General features: G+C 36.4%; 1 protein-coding gene across 2 annotated transcripts in view; it reads left to right on the top strand.

The window, feature by feature from the left end:
- Positions 1–9,928, top strand: part of Cad99C (cadherin 99C) — a 123,172-nt gene extending 113,244 nt beyond the window's left edge. The window contains exons 25-29 of one of the 2 annotated variants that reach the window (XM_071582635.1): positions 2,761–2,982; positions 3,076–3,172; positions 3,265–3,388; positions 3,484–3,673; positions 8,058–9,928. In XM_071582635.1, coding sequence (XP_071438736.1) covers positions 2,761–2,982; positions 3,076–3,172; positions 3,265–3,388; positions 3,484–3,673; positions 8,058–8,202 — 778 coding nt within the window. In that variant the 3' untranslated portion in view covers positions 8,203–9,928. The remainder of the gene's footprint in view (positions 1–2,760; positions 2,983–3,075; positions 3,173–3,264; positions 3,389–3,483; positions 3,674–8,057) is intronic. The other variant, XM_071582638.1, reaches the window with a different exon arrangement.
- The last annotated feature ends 7,625 nt before the right edge of the window (positions 9,929–17,553 follow it).

Raw genomic sequence — 17,553 nt, 5'->3', positions numbered from 1 at the left:
TAATAAAAGCTAGGAATCATGATGTCATTAATAACAAAAGTATGCTTACTTGTTATTTTAAGCAATCACTTTCAAATTCATCAATTTTTAAACTAGTTCATGTATTAAAACTTTGTTAACATGCCATTTATTTTATAGTCATAGAAGGCATTTATTCATGCTAATTCAAGTTTTGTGCGAGGTGGTAGCTACCACACTTTACACTTTTTCCCTTATAACACAAAGTAAGATATTAATAAGCACTCATAATTTGGACATCTGTATGCAGTTTTGAGATCCTATTATAACCACATACTAATCAGTACAAACATCTTTACTCTTATGTAATACAATTGTCAGGGCATAAATCACTGTTAATAGTTTGTTTCCCATTCATGGCCAGAGATATCCATATCTCACTTGGGTTTTACTTACTTCAGCAAAGTTCTATAGTTCAATACCAGCATTTGTGGTTTTGTGATTGTTTAGATGGTTTCCTAGCAAATCATGAGGGATATACTATGAAACCAAAAAGGAGCCCTTTGGCATTCAATCTGCTGGTGACAGTGTGCAAAGAGAACTCACAAAGATAATAGAGCATCTACCTTTGGATTTTTAATTTCCATATTCCTGAATATAACTATAGGGTTGTGTAAGTTTTGATTTGAGCCTTAAATCCATTTATCATCAATCCTTTTTCCTCTCCTGGCAAATTGAGATATTTCCATATTAATGAAAAGTATTTGACCAGGGCTAAATGCTATTTCCATCCAAACTAAACATCTATCCAAACTAAATATTAAAGCTCTATTTCCAATTTTAGTTTGCCTTTTATATCCTTCCATGTCTCATCATCAGTAGTAGTCTATTAGAAAATCCCTGGAAATGCCACAATTGCCTGAAGCTTTTCCATTTCTCAACATTCTTTGGGCATTTTTTTCATTTTTCTCTAATATCAACCTCCTTTCCATCATTTTCCCCATCGGATATATATTTGGCCTCCTTAGTATCCCATTTTATCATTATAAAAATGCTTGAAATTCTCCCACAAACTGTCTCCAACTCCACATGCATGCAAAAAAATATCACCACTTTTATTCTTTATGTTATTCATTCTCTTTTTCTCTTTGCTCAGTTCATTTCTAAATCTCAACCAAATCCTTTTCCCATATACTCACTCGACAAGTTTCCACAATTATTTTTCAATAAACAGTCAGCAAAAGCCCCCAACTCTTTGTATGAAAGAATTCCATCTAATACTAACCCAACCATTATGTTTTCTCTTATTTATTCTTCAATTTATTTCACTTAGATTCTACTCAAAATTACTCTCAATTTCCACTTAAATCATCCTCCATGCTTTCACTCTTGCCTTCTTTTGGTGCATATCAAGCTATAGTAACTTTTGGCATGGCAACTATTATGAGCCCAGAGCAACAATTTATGGGGCAGTATCTTATACTTCCTTGCATTCATCTTAGCTCTCTCATTCAGAATCAAGCCCTTAATGCCATGTAGGTAAACTGGTGTCAACTGATAACCACATACCCAGCCATTCACATCAATTCCAACAACACTGTGCCCCTTGTTCTTTGTTTCACACGTAGGCCTTCCATTGAGCCTACAATCATTTCATTCATCAACTCTTGTTCCTATTCATGTAAAACCCTTACCATGCATGGTATTTTCTACCTAAATTTATGCCATACTATTTGTCGGTTTTGCACATATTTGTTAGCACCACTAGCAAAGAAAAAGCCTAGTACTAATACTATTTTCACTGAGATGCACTGTTTTTGGTTCAAAATGTGATCTAAATCAGTATGCATCTTATGGGTCAAGGGTATGATGCATAGCTTTGATCTATAATGCACAAAGTGATTGACAGAAAAATACACATTCAAGTATTTTTTCCTGCATCGGGGGTAGAAAATGGGGTCCTTCATTATAAATGTTGATAAAGTCACTGTTTTGAGCCAATATTATGCAATAGAGTTTTAGCATTTCCATGTTAGTACTTCCTAAAATATTCCCAAATAAATCCATGGGGATGTCACCCCTGCTAATGTATTGCATCTCTCCCGATAAACTTGGGGTGAAATAACTTAATGTCCTGGTACTCCCAAATGTCCAAAGCTTGAAGGAACATGTTAAGAACAGGACAATAAGTCACAGGAAATACAGAATTACTGTTTCAACAAAAATAGTTTTAATTAAAGCATGACTTCATTATGGCTTCCTGAAACAAATCAAATCAACATTTATAGCTGCAATTTGCAACATTGTATACCTAAGGATCAATTAATACCCAGAGTAAATTTTACCCAGATATCTGGGTAATTTCTAGGTAATCATTACTTAAAATGATACTCCATTGTGTAGTACAGTGTGGTAATATGTTCCATCTTCCCAAATATTTTCTCACTATTTTTAAACAGAATTATCTGAAAGTACACATTATAAGGATGAGAAAATGGATCCCCTCATATTCTCTTCCAAAATTTTAATCCAGATGGGTGGGCTATATTTACACAAATAGGAAATAGGTACCTATGACAGATCTGGTCTGCTCATTCTTTTGGAATTCGTCAGCTAAGGAATAGTGATATTCTTATTCCTTCAGGTAATTTTTCACAAAAGTTGGTAATCATATTTGTAAATTCTGATTGAAATAACAATTTAACTGGAAAGTTTAATGTATGAAGCAATTTCTTTCTCAATTAAAAAAATTATTTCAATGGTGTATTGTATTCAATTTCTTCAACATTTTTATTTCCTCAGGTCTATCTTGGACAAGGAGTCAATTTCCAACATAACTTTTGAACTCTCTGGTAATCTGAAAGCAACTGCTTCTGGAATACATGGGCCATTGATGGTCCAGAGGACTAAAGCTGCAATCTTAGTATCATGGGATGTCTTCCCATATGCATTGATAGTAATAGCATGTATAATATTGGTCCTGGGAATAGTGGGAATAATGTACATATGTGTTTCCTGGACGAGGCAAGTTTATTAGAAATTGTTGAAGTATCTCTTAACAGATCTTTATTTATTCTGCGGGTGATAACTCCCATGTCTGCACTAAATTCATTTCAGATACAAGACTTATAAGGAACGAATGCAGAGGTTATATGTTGTACCAAGATTTGACCCAGTGTTTGTTGAACCAAATTTAAAGGAATATGAAACACAGGTACCTAATGAATGTTTAAGCAAAGGTATTTTCAGTTTATAAAAAGGAAAAATTGCCACCAAAAAATATTTATTCATTTTCATTGCTCATAGGTTCTTCAGATGAGTGTTCCATTGGACGATAGTGACAGCTACAATGATTTGCAGTTAGATTTTAGCAGTAAAAATCATGCATTTAGTTTAGATAATGTCAGTTATATCACCAAAGCAAATGGAGGTAAAAATCATTCAATAGTGCGCTTTATTTATTTTCCAATTACTTAATTATGCATTTTACTGATGTAGGTTCATTTTTCCAATGCCACCACATAGGTCAGCAAAGTCCAGTTAGTTCTGATGCTGCTACAACTGCAAGGGCATCCAGTATTGTTGGTGGAACAGGTGGTGGAGTTCCCACAGATGGGTCAAATGGAAACACTACTGATGTTGGTTCAAAATCGAATCTAATGGGTAATCGTGATTCTAATCTTCTATCACCAGTAACAAACCCTTTATATGAAAGGTATGCACACTGAAACACTTGCTATTACATTTAAAAGTAAGTTAATTAAATAAAATTCAAACATAATGATTATTTTGATCTTGGATATAGTTTATGCATTTTATAATAAGTCAACAAAAATGCTGACTTCATTAAGGGCATGCAGTGAAAGTTTAGATTGGGAGTAATTTTTTTTGCTGTTTGGTATTAATGCTGATCATCAGTGCTTAACTATCAGTAATATATAAAATATTTGTGGAAAACCTCTGATTTTTAATAACAACCCCAATTAACATTTTTTTATGTTAAGTATTAAGAATAATAGTGTTACAAAGTTGATGGCTCATTTAAAGGATATAAAATAAATCATACTGTGGACTTCAAATAGAGTTCTTTGAGATATCAGTTAAATAATTTCATTCTAAATTGCAATTAGGTATAAGCATCTTTTCAAATTCAACTTGATTTAATGGATGTATTTATTTGGGTACCTATCAAACTACCCTCTTAAGGTGGTTACAGGTTCACTACATAAGAGACACCAGGGGTATAAATTTATTTTAGTGGTTTAATAAATATATAATAAAAATTTGATTTAACACCATTAAAAGTTATGGTAAAGTTGTGATAATGTCACTCATTATGATGATTGCATAACTGATTTATGAGTTTATGTTACTGGTTAAGATTATTCTGAAAGATAATTTATAAAATATGATCATATTATTCATATGTTATGAAACTTAGCTCACAAAAGATGAGGATGTTTTAACTGTTTAAGAAAAAGGGAAACTGTTTGGGAATTTTTTATATTAGCCCTACGTAGGATTTTTATATGACAAACCTAGCGAAATTAGTTTGTAATATTTGACAAAATATAGCTCCATAACCTAATTTCATATTTTTACAGAATGAATTATGAATTCAATTATTGTTTGATAAATATGACAGAATAGCATTTTGCTCAAATGCTACTTTTTCTTACACTTAAATTTATGGTTGAAGATATACCAGCAAGGTGTTGCACACAATTTCGTGCCAAGAAGCTAAGTGTCAGCTTTTGAAACCGTAAAGAAAATTACTAAACTTAAAGTGTATCATAAGTTGCTTTTACTTTTTTATGCAAATTTCATGTTCAAATGTAATTTCTTCAATGCTTTATGATATGAGTGGTGTTTGCAGAGGCAAATGGATTTATAAAATAGTACCAAACACTTCTTGTTTCATAATTACATATCATAATTTGCATTAAAGCTTGTATTACCTACTATAAGCTTTAATGGTATAAAAATGCTAGTCATAAAATACAAAGTAAATGACTCAAAAAGGTGAACCCATGTCATGAAGAAAATGTCTTTCTTTTGTCAACCTTGGAATGTCATGTATAAGGCATTAACTTCACTCTTCTATTTGCCATTTGCCGTTGCTGGCCGCTATTACGGAATAACTACTGATGCCAATTTTGGATGTCGTTTGAAGAATAGCATTGAGTGACTGATGAGTTACAGAATAACCCTCCCTGAAACATATCCTTTTTGTTTAATTTGATTTTAAGAAATGCTCAATGGTTCTATGGCAGTTAATGATCATTAGATTGCTTATACATACCTAGAACTCAGAAAAAATTCCAAAATTTTCCAGTTGTTATAACTTCCAATTGATAAAACTCTTGTTATAAATAGTTTGTTGACATTATAACAGCATCTGGAATTTTTTTATTTCTATGAAAAATCGTTTAAATTATAATGAATGCTTCCTGTTCTTAAGAGAGAGTGAAAACTTTAAACCGACAGCAATAAATGAAGTGTGTGAAACTAGCATACACACTGAAAATTTCTTTTCTTCTGTGCATTAATAAAAATACAAGCAATCTAACCTTTTTCTTTATCAACCAAAATATTATAGCTAGGTGAGACCTAATGCTCATTGAGTTCATGTTCTGAAAATTAAAATAATTATATTTAAGATACAATATTTAGAGATAAATTTGATTCATGATGCGAACAAGTCAGTTCGGTTTGGCTTTTGCCTACAGGTCAGTGGGTAAAAATTGATGATTGGTATCCTGCTATCATACTGAGAAAAATGTATGAAATATTAAAGTTTTGAATGCTGATTCATAATGCAGTAAATACCCATTAACAATGTACTGAAAAAAATTGCATCAACAAATTTGCTACAAAAGCTGTGTAGTAATCTTGTTATCAGTACCATGTTTATTTTCATTATCCATGCATATGCATGATACAACAGTTCCTTAGTATTCAATTTTCTCTGCAATATGATTAAACATTTTGAAAATGCCTGCATATATTTTTGTAATTTGTGAACAATAGATATCTCTACTGTTTCTATGGATGCATAAATTACACATCAGACATATTATCTTAACTGTAACTGGCAGTGGGCATAAAAAAATAGTAATTATTTTTTGTTGATACTAGGGATGCAGATAACAACAACTAAATTTTAATGAAATTATCTCAAATTTTCCAAAATTTCCGTGCTAGAAATTTTTGATGCAACTTCATCATGCTCCAGTATGCTGAGTTAGGTCATTACTTCCAAGCAGGTGGCCTCTTCCAGTGATTCATCCTCCTCAATTCCTTTGAATAGATTCTTCAATGTTGTTGTCTACTTTCTCTTAAGTTAAGAAGCAATATTGTTGATTTTTATGATAATTCAAAAGTTAACCCACACTGGAAGATGCATGCAAAAAATATGAAGAACAAGAGATATATGACCCTCCTTCACATAATTGACAACATTGACACTTGTCTACAAAAGCTCTTGTTCCTTGTGAGACTTCTGTTCAATAGAAACTCCTTCCTCTCAGCAGACTGAGGGTTTTAATGAATCCAGGCATTCTCAAAGTAGTCCTTAATGTTTCCCTGAAACATACTCGCCAGCAACTCCAATAATACTTGTAGTATCTCAAGATGCTCCAATTTAGAGCGCTATTGCCTTCCACCATGCAAATTGTTGTCAATAACAGGTGAATCTATTAAGCTCTCTTCATTCGGCCAATGATTCCTTATTTTAATGCTGCAATTGTGTTGTGTTTGGCAAAAAGAGGTAAGCCTTAACAGCAGGTCAAGACCTTTTGAACTAGGTTGGGGTAGCTCAAAGCTCAGTTTTCCCTTTTGAGCAACATATGACGATTTTGAGCTACTAAATGGCTATTAAATCACATGATCCCATCCCAAAATGCTCAATCAGTGATATATAGCTTCTTGCGGTAGGTTATGATCATAGCTAAAACTTTAAATGATCATTATTTTCCTTGAAAGAGTGAGAGCTCTTTGATTTTCCAATCATCCACTTTGAAGCTTCTCACTACCATCTGTTTTGCAGCCAAGCATCACAGTCAATCTCTGAATGCTCTTCATGTTACCTCCATTACATTTCTCTTCCTTCATGCTCAAAAATGATTTGGCAATAGATCATATTAATTTCCAATTTAATACATAAAAAAATATTGCATTGGATTTGCTTTTAATGGAAAAGTTTGAAAATGATAGCATTTCCATTGAATTTACTATTTTTATTTCCACACTCATTCTTAGGGTAGAGATTTCAAGATGGAGATGAAATCAAAATAGTCAACCTGTAGAGAACTTTTAAGTTCTTGATTCCTAAACTGGATGCAATCAGCATTGCCCTTTTTTATAATGGTCCTGCTTAAAATAAGAAATGCAGAGCATAGGTGATTAAACCACTCCAGTTATTGTTCTTCAGTGTCTTTAGCAGTTTCATGTAAATACTTCAATTTGTAATCTAAAGATCCAGATCTTTTTCATTTATTTGGTTGCAATTCTCAAAAATTAGTGAGTGATTGAGTTTTATTGCCAACTTTGCCATCAACTTTACCCAATATCTGGAGAATCGTCTGAAGAATAGCACTCATTTGCTTAACGTGACACTCCACAAAGTAACGTCAATGTTTTAAACACGAAGGTGTTTACCTCAGACAAATTCAAAGAACTTTGGGGAATACCATGACAGCCAACCACTAATATGCATTAAAATTCAATGCACTTTGAAATTTCTGCATAGGAATGCATATCAATGGATGACTCTGTTAAAAGTTACTATCGTGGCATCTCCCTCCATTCTTTGATTTTTCCAAGGGAAAAATGAATTTTTGAAAGTTTACACCAACCAAAATTCATATTAAGCAAATAAAACTCAATGAGGTAGAGTTATACATTTTTGATGGGGCCATAATTTTCATGTGCTATCATTTAATTCACTTAAAAAGTGTACATCTTAATGGGGTTTTACTGCATTATAATTGCATCAATCATTTTTATGGTTTCACACCTGTGACACAAGGTAGTCTCTATCTTTGTTCATGATAAATATGCAGGAAAAATATAAAATGATAGTGTGCTCCTTTTTTCAGGTCATCTGATGATGAAGGACATGGTCACATGAATGCAAGTGTCACCAATGAAAATGTAACATTTAGGGAGAAGAAAGACTATTCACACCTAGGATTTACTTATTTAGGTGATCGATCCCCTGTAGAAACAACCACCGAGCTTTAAGTAATATGCTATTCATGGTGTAGATGATATCTATACTTCTGGAAATCATTTTGTATTATTCATTTCACCATTTCCTCAATTGTGGCATCTTAATATGAAAGGATTTAATCAGTTTTTGCGCATTTGATGAGAAAGACAATGCATATGGATTAATTCCAAGCAATGAGCAATTATGACCAAGAGATTTTATTTATTTAAATAATTATTTTCTTTATGCCACAAAATGATTATATTTTTACTACTTTGCAGTGAAATGGTGGTGTATAAAGTATGTATAGAGAAAATTGCAGTGTTTTGCTGATGCTTGCCTCATCAGTAGTGCCATATTACTGATATACAAATGAATGATTAATGACATGTGATAACTTTAGAAAGTAAACAATGGCCATGTAAGATTATTGGCATTTTCATTTCGAGGCCAAATAATATATTTTTCAATCTCATCATGATTGGCTAACATAGTTTTCAATAGAACTGTTTGCTGAATGGAACGCAACACTGATACTGTGATGCTCTATTACACTTTTAACATTTTTGAGATATTCAGACTTGATTTATCCATGCTAATATTTCTTTTAACTGGGAATATCTGTCTCATTGTCATCGCTATTTCCAGGAATATTTTTAAAACTTACTTTGATTTACAAGTTATAATTTATAAAGATATTCAATACATGAATAATATAAAAATTTATGGACTGAAAATAAACTAAGGGGAGGGCATCCAATTGAATGGTGAGAAATAGGAGGAGTTCGATTTTTTACCTGTTTGGATAATACACTTTTTACCAGGAAGATGAATCTGGGATCCATTGACATAAACACTTGCATATAGTGTAATAAAGTGTCTTAGGAAAAAAATTTCCGTTTGCATGACAGAAAAATAGGAATGCAAAAAAAAGCTCAAATAATTATTTCTGACATAGGATGGATACATGTAGATTACTTTTAGCATTAGGAATCCTTTGTCTGTAAAATTCCTCTGTTCAAATGTATATAAATACCTATTTTATTAACTTTGACTCTCAGTTTGTTTTAGCTATTTTGTATATAATAACTTCCACTGACAAGAAAGCATGAATTAGGAATGATTTCATTGAGTGGCTGCAACTGGATCACTTGTGGATTTTTTTAAACTGGTGACTTATTTAGAAATTTTTTTCATGCTAGGAAAAGAATACCTAAGGGTAAAACAAATGTAATAAATGAAGTATCCAGTAAAAATGATTGTGCAACAAGGATTTTGAAAATACACTCACACATATTCATTCATATATATGTATGTATATATGTGTGTGTATGTATGTGTGTGTATATATTTTTGTACCTATTTAATTCATTGTAAAAATCTTTATGTGATGGCTACCTGTGAAAATTATTAAGAAAGAAAAGTGCATGTTAATTTTTTATCTGTATGGTTTTTATATCTATTTCTTAAAATGTTGTTTTACTTGTTTCGATTACAGGCATTCATTATGAAGATAAAATAAAATTGATGTTTTAAAAATATTCTTCATTATCAAATTGTCTTTTTGCTTTGAAAATTTTAAAATAAATATTTATTTCTAAGTATGAAAAAAGATATTTTAACTACCTCTGAATATCAACAAGGAAAAAAGTGTGCTTCAAAATTTAGGAATGTCTGGTCTTTCACACATGTATCACCACAATTAATTAACAAAATATCTATTTCTATACCTTCTCATGTTTTTTAGATCATTAAAATTTTTATCCATCAAGAATTCATAGGCTTTTTGGTATGTTAAAATTATTTAATATCTCTTTATTTATTTCCTTAATACAATTTCTGGAAAGAACACAAAATGCTGACCCAGGAAATGATGAGATGAAACTCAATTAAATTTATTATTAGCTGTGGTCAAAGTGTATGGTGTTTAGCTTCATTGAGTAGAAGTAAAGGGAATAATTGTAAGTTGGGAAAGATATTTCAAATATTCGATATGGGAACAAAGCTATTACAACCAACGAGTCCACTGCAGAAATAAAATAAGTAAAATTTCTAATACATATCCTTGCTGAAGTAATGAGATTTTTACTTAAAAAGAATTTGCATGGAATGGCATGATAACTTGTTTCTTAGCAATGTGAAATTTGCATTTTGTCGTTTATGGTGATATTTTCACACCCATGACCTTGCCATTTTATTATCCCATTCCTCCTAATGGATGTGGCAACATAACTTCCTTTTTTAAAAGGGTTTTGCTTTTGAAAAAAGGAAGTTATGTTGCCGCACCCTATATAACTGAACCATGAGGTCATGTAATGTGAAATATGAGTAGCAAAAACATGGGAGAATACCTAAATTTGAAAGAGTACCGGGCCAATTTTGCTTTATGCTATGAAATTTAAAGGATTTATACTGCACAACAACAATATAGAAATTCCTACAGTCACTATCAATGGGCTTTCAAATTTTATTTAAATAAATACTGCTTTCTTGGTTGCTAATGCCAATGTTCTAATGTAGTATTATTTTGGAATGCCAGTGTAGTTTGTTTGATTTAATCACCTCAATCAGGTGAGAATTCCAATAACCCAGATTGGGGTTCCACATGCTTGTTTCTGGGTGAGTGGAGTACTTGGATGGCTACTTGTCATTTAGCAATAACACCAGATCCCTTGTTCTGGTCATGGGACTCCTTGGCCTCCTGAAACCGTTTACCTTTATGGCATTAGATTAATTAAAGAAGCCAAAGGCAATCAAAGGAAGGAAATTCTCTGCCCTGGATGCATAATATTGATCACTACAAAATTAAATTGTTATTGCAAGGTGAGGTTTACTCAAAACCACTTATCAAATTGAATTATGGTATGTTTTTTTATTAATAGGTCCTAAATGCAAGTATTTTAAAATGATCATCTTGAAAGAACTTTCTCACACTTTTAAAACCTATTTTATTTAAGAATTTCAATCAATGCCTAAAGGGACATTGTTAGCTAGTCCTTAGTAATATTTAATCTTATTAGAAGAATTCTTCTCAGGTTTTTGTTAATATTCCTTGTCACTGCATGTTAAATGTCATTCCCCTATGCAGGTTCATTGAATAAGTATATGACATTAATTATTTCAGCGATGCGATCATTTGATATCCCTTGATATAGCGATGTGATAAAAATTTACATTTTGAAAAAATCTTTATTTTTGAGTCTACCTTCCTGTGGCTTAATTTCGCAGCTTAAAGCTCAAAATCTTCCTTGGTTGGGAATTTTTAGTTAGCGTGATAAGCGGGAGCGAGCATATAACTATGCAACCCTCTGAACAAAGATGTTTTGCAATTCAACCGGAATCGATGATGACGTATGCCTTTGAGCTTAAAAAATACTAAAAAGAAGGCATGCGAAGTTTAAATAATCATTTTTTGGCTGGGTTATGTCCTTTTCTGTGAACCCAGTAGTCGCGGGTTTGATTCCCGCCAGGGTGGAACCCACCTGGCCTCCGCCTAGCGCTCGGGTGTTCGTGACTGTCATTTGTTGTATTTCATGTTCATATTCGATGTGAATGGCAAAACTGTGTAGTTTCCGGATTATTGCCGAATTAAAAAATCAAGTATGTGATGCACAAGTATACTCAAAATGAAAAATATTCATGGACTTCCAATAGCATATAACGTAATTATCTCTATTCCTCCCTTCCCGGACTACAACCTTGACGTGGTGGAAGGGCTTGTGCGTTCCGATGACCCCTAGAGCTGTGCTGGCGGGAGTAATAATAATTGCTCCTGGTAGGTTCACCCATGCCAGATAGGTCGAAGGTTTGGAGCCAGACGAAAGGTAGTCCACGCAGCGTCTGTTCCTCGGTGAGGCGGCTGCAATGACGTCTGACCCCCAGTGGGGCGGCCAGTAAGTGATGGTGTCACGTTAAAAACACTATTGAGGAAGGCAACGGGAAACCACCTCAGTTATCATATCCAAGATTTACATGATGGACAACACAGAGATTCTGAGTCCTGGAAACTACGGGGCTCGGCCCAATCGGCCGTGTGTCGTGCCCGGTAGCGGGGGAGGCAAGGCTTCCGCGGTCGTCATCCTACGAAACCCTTGCAAGGGAAAACCAGCAGCAGTAGGACAGAAGATGCAGGAGAAGAAGACCAAATTAGTTAGAATAGGAACGTGGAATGTTCGGACAATGATGAGGACAGGGAAATTGGAGAATGTTAAGCGAGAGATGGAAAGGGGAAAAATAGATATTTTAGGTCTATGCGAGGCGAGATGGTAGGATAGCGGGGATTACTGGAGTGATAATTATAGAATAATATACAGTGGCGGGGACGAGAGCCAACGAGGGGATGCCATAGTATTAAATAAAAATATAGAAAGAAGCGTAGTTGACATAGAGCAGGTAACGGATAGATTATTACTGGTAGAGATAAAAGCAGAACCGACGAACTTGGTCATTGTTCATCTACATCTACTTAATACCCCGAAAGCCGCCGCAAGGGCGTGTGGTGGGGGATGTTAGGACATCACCCGTTGTTCAGGTATACATGTCTCCGAGCAACCATAAGGAGGAAGAGGTCGATAGGATATACCAACAGTTAGAAGACATAATCAAGTGGGTTGCTGCAGGAAAACATTTGATAATGATCGGGGATTGGAATGCGACGGTAGGCGAAGGAAGAGATGGTGATGAGATGGGGGCTACGGTTTAGGCACGAGTAATGACCGCGGGGAGAAAGCAGTTGAGTTCTGCAGGAGACAGGGGTTAGCCATCACCAACACTTGGTTTAGACACCACAAAAGACGCAGGTATACATGGAAAATGCCAGGTGACTCAGAAAGGTATCAGCTACATTATATCCTGGTTAGTCATAGGTTTAGGAATAGCGTGATAAATTCGCACAGCTTCCCGGGAGCGGATGCGGACTCTGACCACAATTTAGTTGTTATGAAATGTAGCGTCCGTTTCAAAATGATATGGGAGGGGCGGTTGGTTAGGAAATAGATTGTAGAGGAATTAATAGGATTGACAAGAAAGGAGTACCAGCAGGCTGTAGAAAAAATCATGGACGATGGTAAAGAGCTAAGTACTATCGAAGAAAAATGGGAAAGTTTCAAGAAAGGGTTGTCTAAAGCTGCAAAAGACACTATTGGAACCGTTAACGCTAAAAGGACTAGGAAACCATGGATCACAGATGAGATGATTACAAAGATGGATGAAGGGCGAAAATGGAAGAATATAAATACAGAATTAGGAAAAACGAAGTACAAAGAATTAAACAATAAATTGAGGCGGGCAACAAATAAAGCAAAAGAAGCATGGTGGAAGACGCAGTGCGAGGATATGGAAAGTCTGCAGAGGAAGGGTGAAATCGGTGCGCTGTACAGCAAAGTTAAATCGTTATCGGGAAGTAAGAAAGGAAAGTCTATGCTAACAGTTGGAGATAAGGCGAGTAAGGCAATAGTTGACGCAGGAAAGATCCAAGGGAGATGGAAGGAGTATATACAGGGTTCGTCCGGAAAATAAGTGTACTGAGCTCAGGAAAAAAAAATTATTTCACTTTTACATATCTTAAGCTAATATTCCTCAAAATAGGACCCTTGTGAGTCGATACACTTGTTCCAGCGGCGTTCCCATTCCTGGAACGCTCCCGCGAAGGCATCATCGGGAACCTCTCGAAGACTCGTCGTCGACCTCTTCTCTGCCATCCACGAACATCTTGTGCCACCGAAAGATCATGTTTCTGGACATGGCTGACTCCCCGTAAGCCTGGTTAATCATACCGACAGTTTCGGTAGACGATTTCCCAAGCTTTACCGCAAATTTGATGGAATAACGCTGCTCCAAAAACTTCGGCATCGCGTTCCGTGACGTGGGTCGAGCGTGGAGGTTCGCGTTAACAGAGCTCCTCACTACACCACAGCTCAGAGCCGACTGCCTTTTTCAGCGTCGCTTGCCAACATACCTCCCTCCAATCGCAGCCCGTCAGAGCGGTGCTGGGCGCGCCTGGGGCGGCGCGCCCAGCCCAGGAGTCAGTACACTTATTTTCCGTTTCTGTAGAAGAACTGTATAGTAAAGAACTTAGACCAACAAAGTTGGACATTGAAAAAGAATATGACGTAGAGGAAGACAACTTAGGTCCAGGCATACTAGACAATGAGATAGAAAGGGCATTAAGGGAGATGAAACTAAATAAGGCCGTGAGGGTGGATAACATTCCCGCGGAACTTTTAAAATGCTTAGGAAAATGTGGGAGGAAGAGGCTATATGGGCTGATTCGTAGTATTTATGAGGAGGGAATCTGGCCGGAAGACTTTGTGAGATCAATTTTAGTTCCTATTCCGAAAAAGGTAAAGGCTACATCATGTGAGGACTACAGGATGATAAGTTTGATATCCCACGCAGCTAAAGTTCTTCTCAGGATCATAAACAAAGGGATAAAGAGTAGGGCAAATGATTACCTAGGGGATGATCAGTTTGGGTATAGGAAGGGGAGAGGTACGCGTGATGCCATTGCAGTAATGAGATTATTAATCTAGAGGAATATAAAACACAACCAGGAGGTATTTGCCTGTTTCGTAGATTTCGAAAAAGCGTTTGATATAGTGAATTGGGAAAAACTAATGAGTATATTGAAAAAAATAGGAATAGATTGGAGGGAATGGAGGCTAATCCGCAACCTGTACATGTCTCAGACTGCTCAGGTTCCGGGTGGGGAACGGGGAGTCCGGATGGGCAAGGTTAGGAAGGGGTGTAAGGCAGGGTTGCCCATTATCACCGTTGCTGTTCAACCTGTATGCAGAGGAAATGATCAAAGAGGCATAGAAAGAACTGGAGGTAGGAATGAAAGTGGGCGGGGAATTCGTGAAATCAGTTAGGTTTGCTGATGACCAAGCTTTAGTTTGTCAGTCAGCCAAGGGGTTGCAAGCATTGCTGAGTGAATTGGAAATTCAGTGCGACAGGTTTTGGGATGAAAATCAATATTGATAAAACAAAGGTTATGCGATTTTCTAGAAAGAAAAAGAATAAGCTAAACATTATAATAGGAGGGCAAAAGCTAGAGCAGGTAGAACAGTTTACGTATCTCGGTAGTGTTTTGGACCACCACGGTCAAAGAAGTAGGGTCGTAAGGAGAAGAATTGCGCTAGGCAAAGAGGCTTTCACAAGGAGGAGCGAGTTGATGACAGGGATGTTGAGTAAGGATCTTAAGAAAAGACTTGTAAAAACTTTGGTATGGAGCGTAGCTATGTACGGTCCGGAAACGTGGTCATTGAAGCAGGAGGATAGACGTAGACTGGAGGCTTTTGAAATGTGGGTGTGGAGAAGAATGGAGAAGGTGAAATGGACAGAGAAGAAAACAAATGAGGAAGTACAGGGTCGCACCCAAAAGTGGTAGGACTGATTTTCTCTGGCGCGAACGGAGCGGTGGAGGGGGGTCTGCCTGGCTGGGTAAGGTGGAAAGGGCTCTTAGCAACAGACCGACACCAACCTCAGTCGCCTGCGGGCTGTCGTTGAGTGAGGACACCGTTTTTAGTGAAGCAAGTTTTTTGTCCCCGTCGAAAAACAAAATGAATCTGAATTTGGAACAACGTTATTCCGTGAAGTTTTGTGCGAAACTCTGGAAGACGGCAACTGAGACCCTCGATATGATCAAGCAGGCTTATGGGGACACTGCCTTAAGCCGTTCCATAGTATTTGAGTAGCACAAGTTGTTTAAAGAGGGTAGGGAGCTCGTTGAAGACGACCATCGCTCTGGACGGCCGTCGACGGCAAGAACCGACACGAATGTGGATAGAGTGAGGACACTGCTGAACACAGACCGACGCTTAACCAGTGAAGAAATTGCAGACCAGTTAGGTCTGTCTGCAGCCAACGTCCAACGCATTATTTCACAGGATTTGGCCATGCGCAAGGTGTGCGCCAAGATGGTGCCGAAAATCGTGTCATGGCGCGCTCGTCGTCAGACAGCTCCTGGCCAAATACGGCGGGTCCACGTTGCCGCACCCGCCCTATTCTCCCGATCTGGCACCACCGGACTTCTTCTTCTTCCCCCTGATGAAAACACAGCTCAAGGGACGACGTTTTGACTCGATAAAGGCCGTTCAAGAGGCTTCGACGAGGGTCATCAACGGCATCCCCAAAGAAAATTTCCAGCGGGCGTACGGGGAATGGGAGCAACGTTATACTAAGTGTGTAGCAGCTCAAGGAGCATACTTTGAAGATTATTAAGTCGATGTAAGTATATCGTCAATAAAATTCTTGTAAAAAAATCAGTCCTACCACTTTTGGGTGCCTCCCTGTACTTGGTATGGTGGGCGAAGAGAGGGGTTTGCTGGGAAAAATCCTATGGAGGCAGGAAAAGTGGATGAAGGGGGTGTTGACCGGCAGTGGGATTTTGAAGACTGTGATAGAGGGGAGAATGTTGGGCAAAAGAGGAAAGGGAAGGAACGGGATAGGGATGTTGGACGGGATGAAGGGAGGAAGAAAGTACTCAGAGATGAAGAGGGACCTGATATCGAGTAGGATGATGGATTTTGTGTTTTGTTAGGAATAATAAAATGTTTGTCTGGTACTTGTGTCCATCCAAAAACCTACGTTAACCGGTAGATTACCTTAAAAAAAATCTCTATTCCTAAAAATGTATAAATAAGTGTAAAATTTTCGAACCACGAACCCGACTAGACATGCATCCATCAAAAGTATTGACAATTCTCATTTGTAGAAAACTGAACGTAGAGCAGGAGGATTTTGAGCCGAATATCAGTTCCGATATTACCGTATTTTCCCATCGATAACGCGCACCCAGAACTTTGTAGTTTTCATGAATTGGTATAGATACCGCGAGCCCAGGGCTTCATAGTTATCTTGAACGTGTAAGATGCCGCGCATCTGTTTAAACATTTATAAATAAATATATATATATATATATATATATATATATATATATATATATATATATATATATATATATATATGTACACACACACGCGTAAAAATTATATACAGTGTGTGTAAAAATACGTCCATGTTTGGATTTTTAAAATTTTCATAACATAACCCGCATCGTCATTTTTTCGATCATGTGAACATTTTTGCATAGATAACGCGCGCGTAATCGATGGGAAAATACGGCATAAGGACAAGGCACAATAAAAGCTATTTTGTCTCTCAGGCTACTCATATGGAAGAGAATGCAGAAGGACGGGAAAACATTCAACTCCTGTAGATCTGAAGTATGCATACGAATATGCCAACTGCAATAAAATACGTCTTATTCTTAAGGGCATAGAAGGTGCTTATTAGGGTGATCCATAGGCCTATGGTAGATCGAGACCTGTAACGAACGACGGTGGGTAATTAAATCTACGCCCAGCATATGAAGAGACGAGAAT

The sequence above is a fragment of the Hetaerina americana genome, unplaced genomic scaffold (assembly GCF_022747635.1).
Source record: "Hetaerina americana unplaced genomic scaffold, ioHetAmer1.1.p SCAF_12, whole genome shotgun sequence".
NCBI classification, from domain to species: Eukaryota; Metazoa; Arthropoda; class Insecta; order Odonata; family Calopterygidae; genus Hetaerina; species Hetaerina americana.
This window is presented reverse-complemented; position numbering and strand designations above follow the sequence as displayed.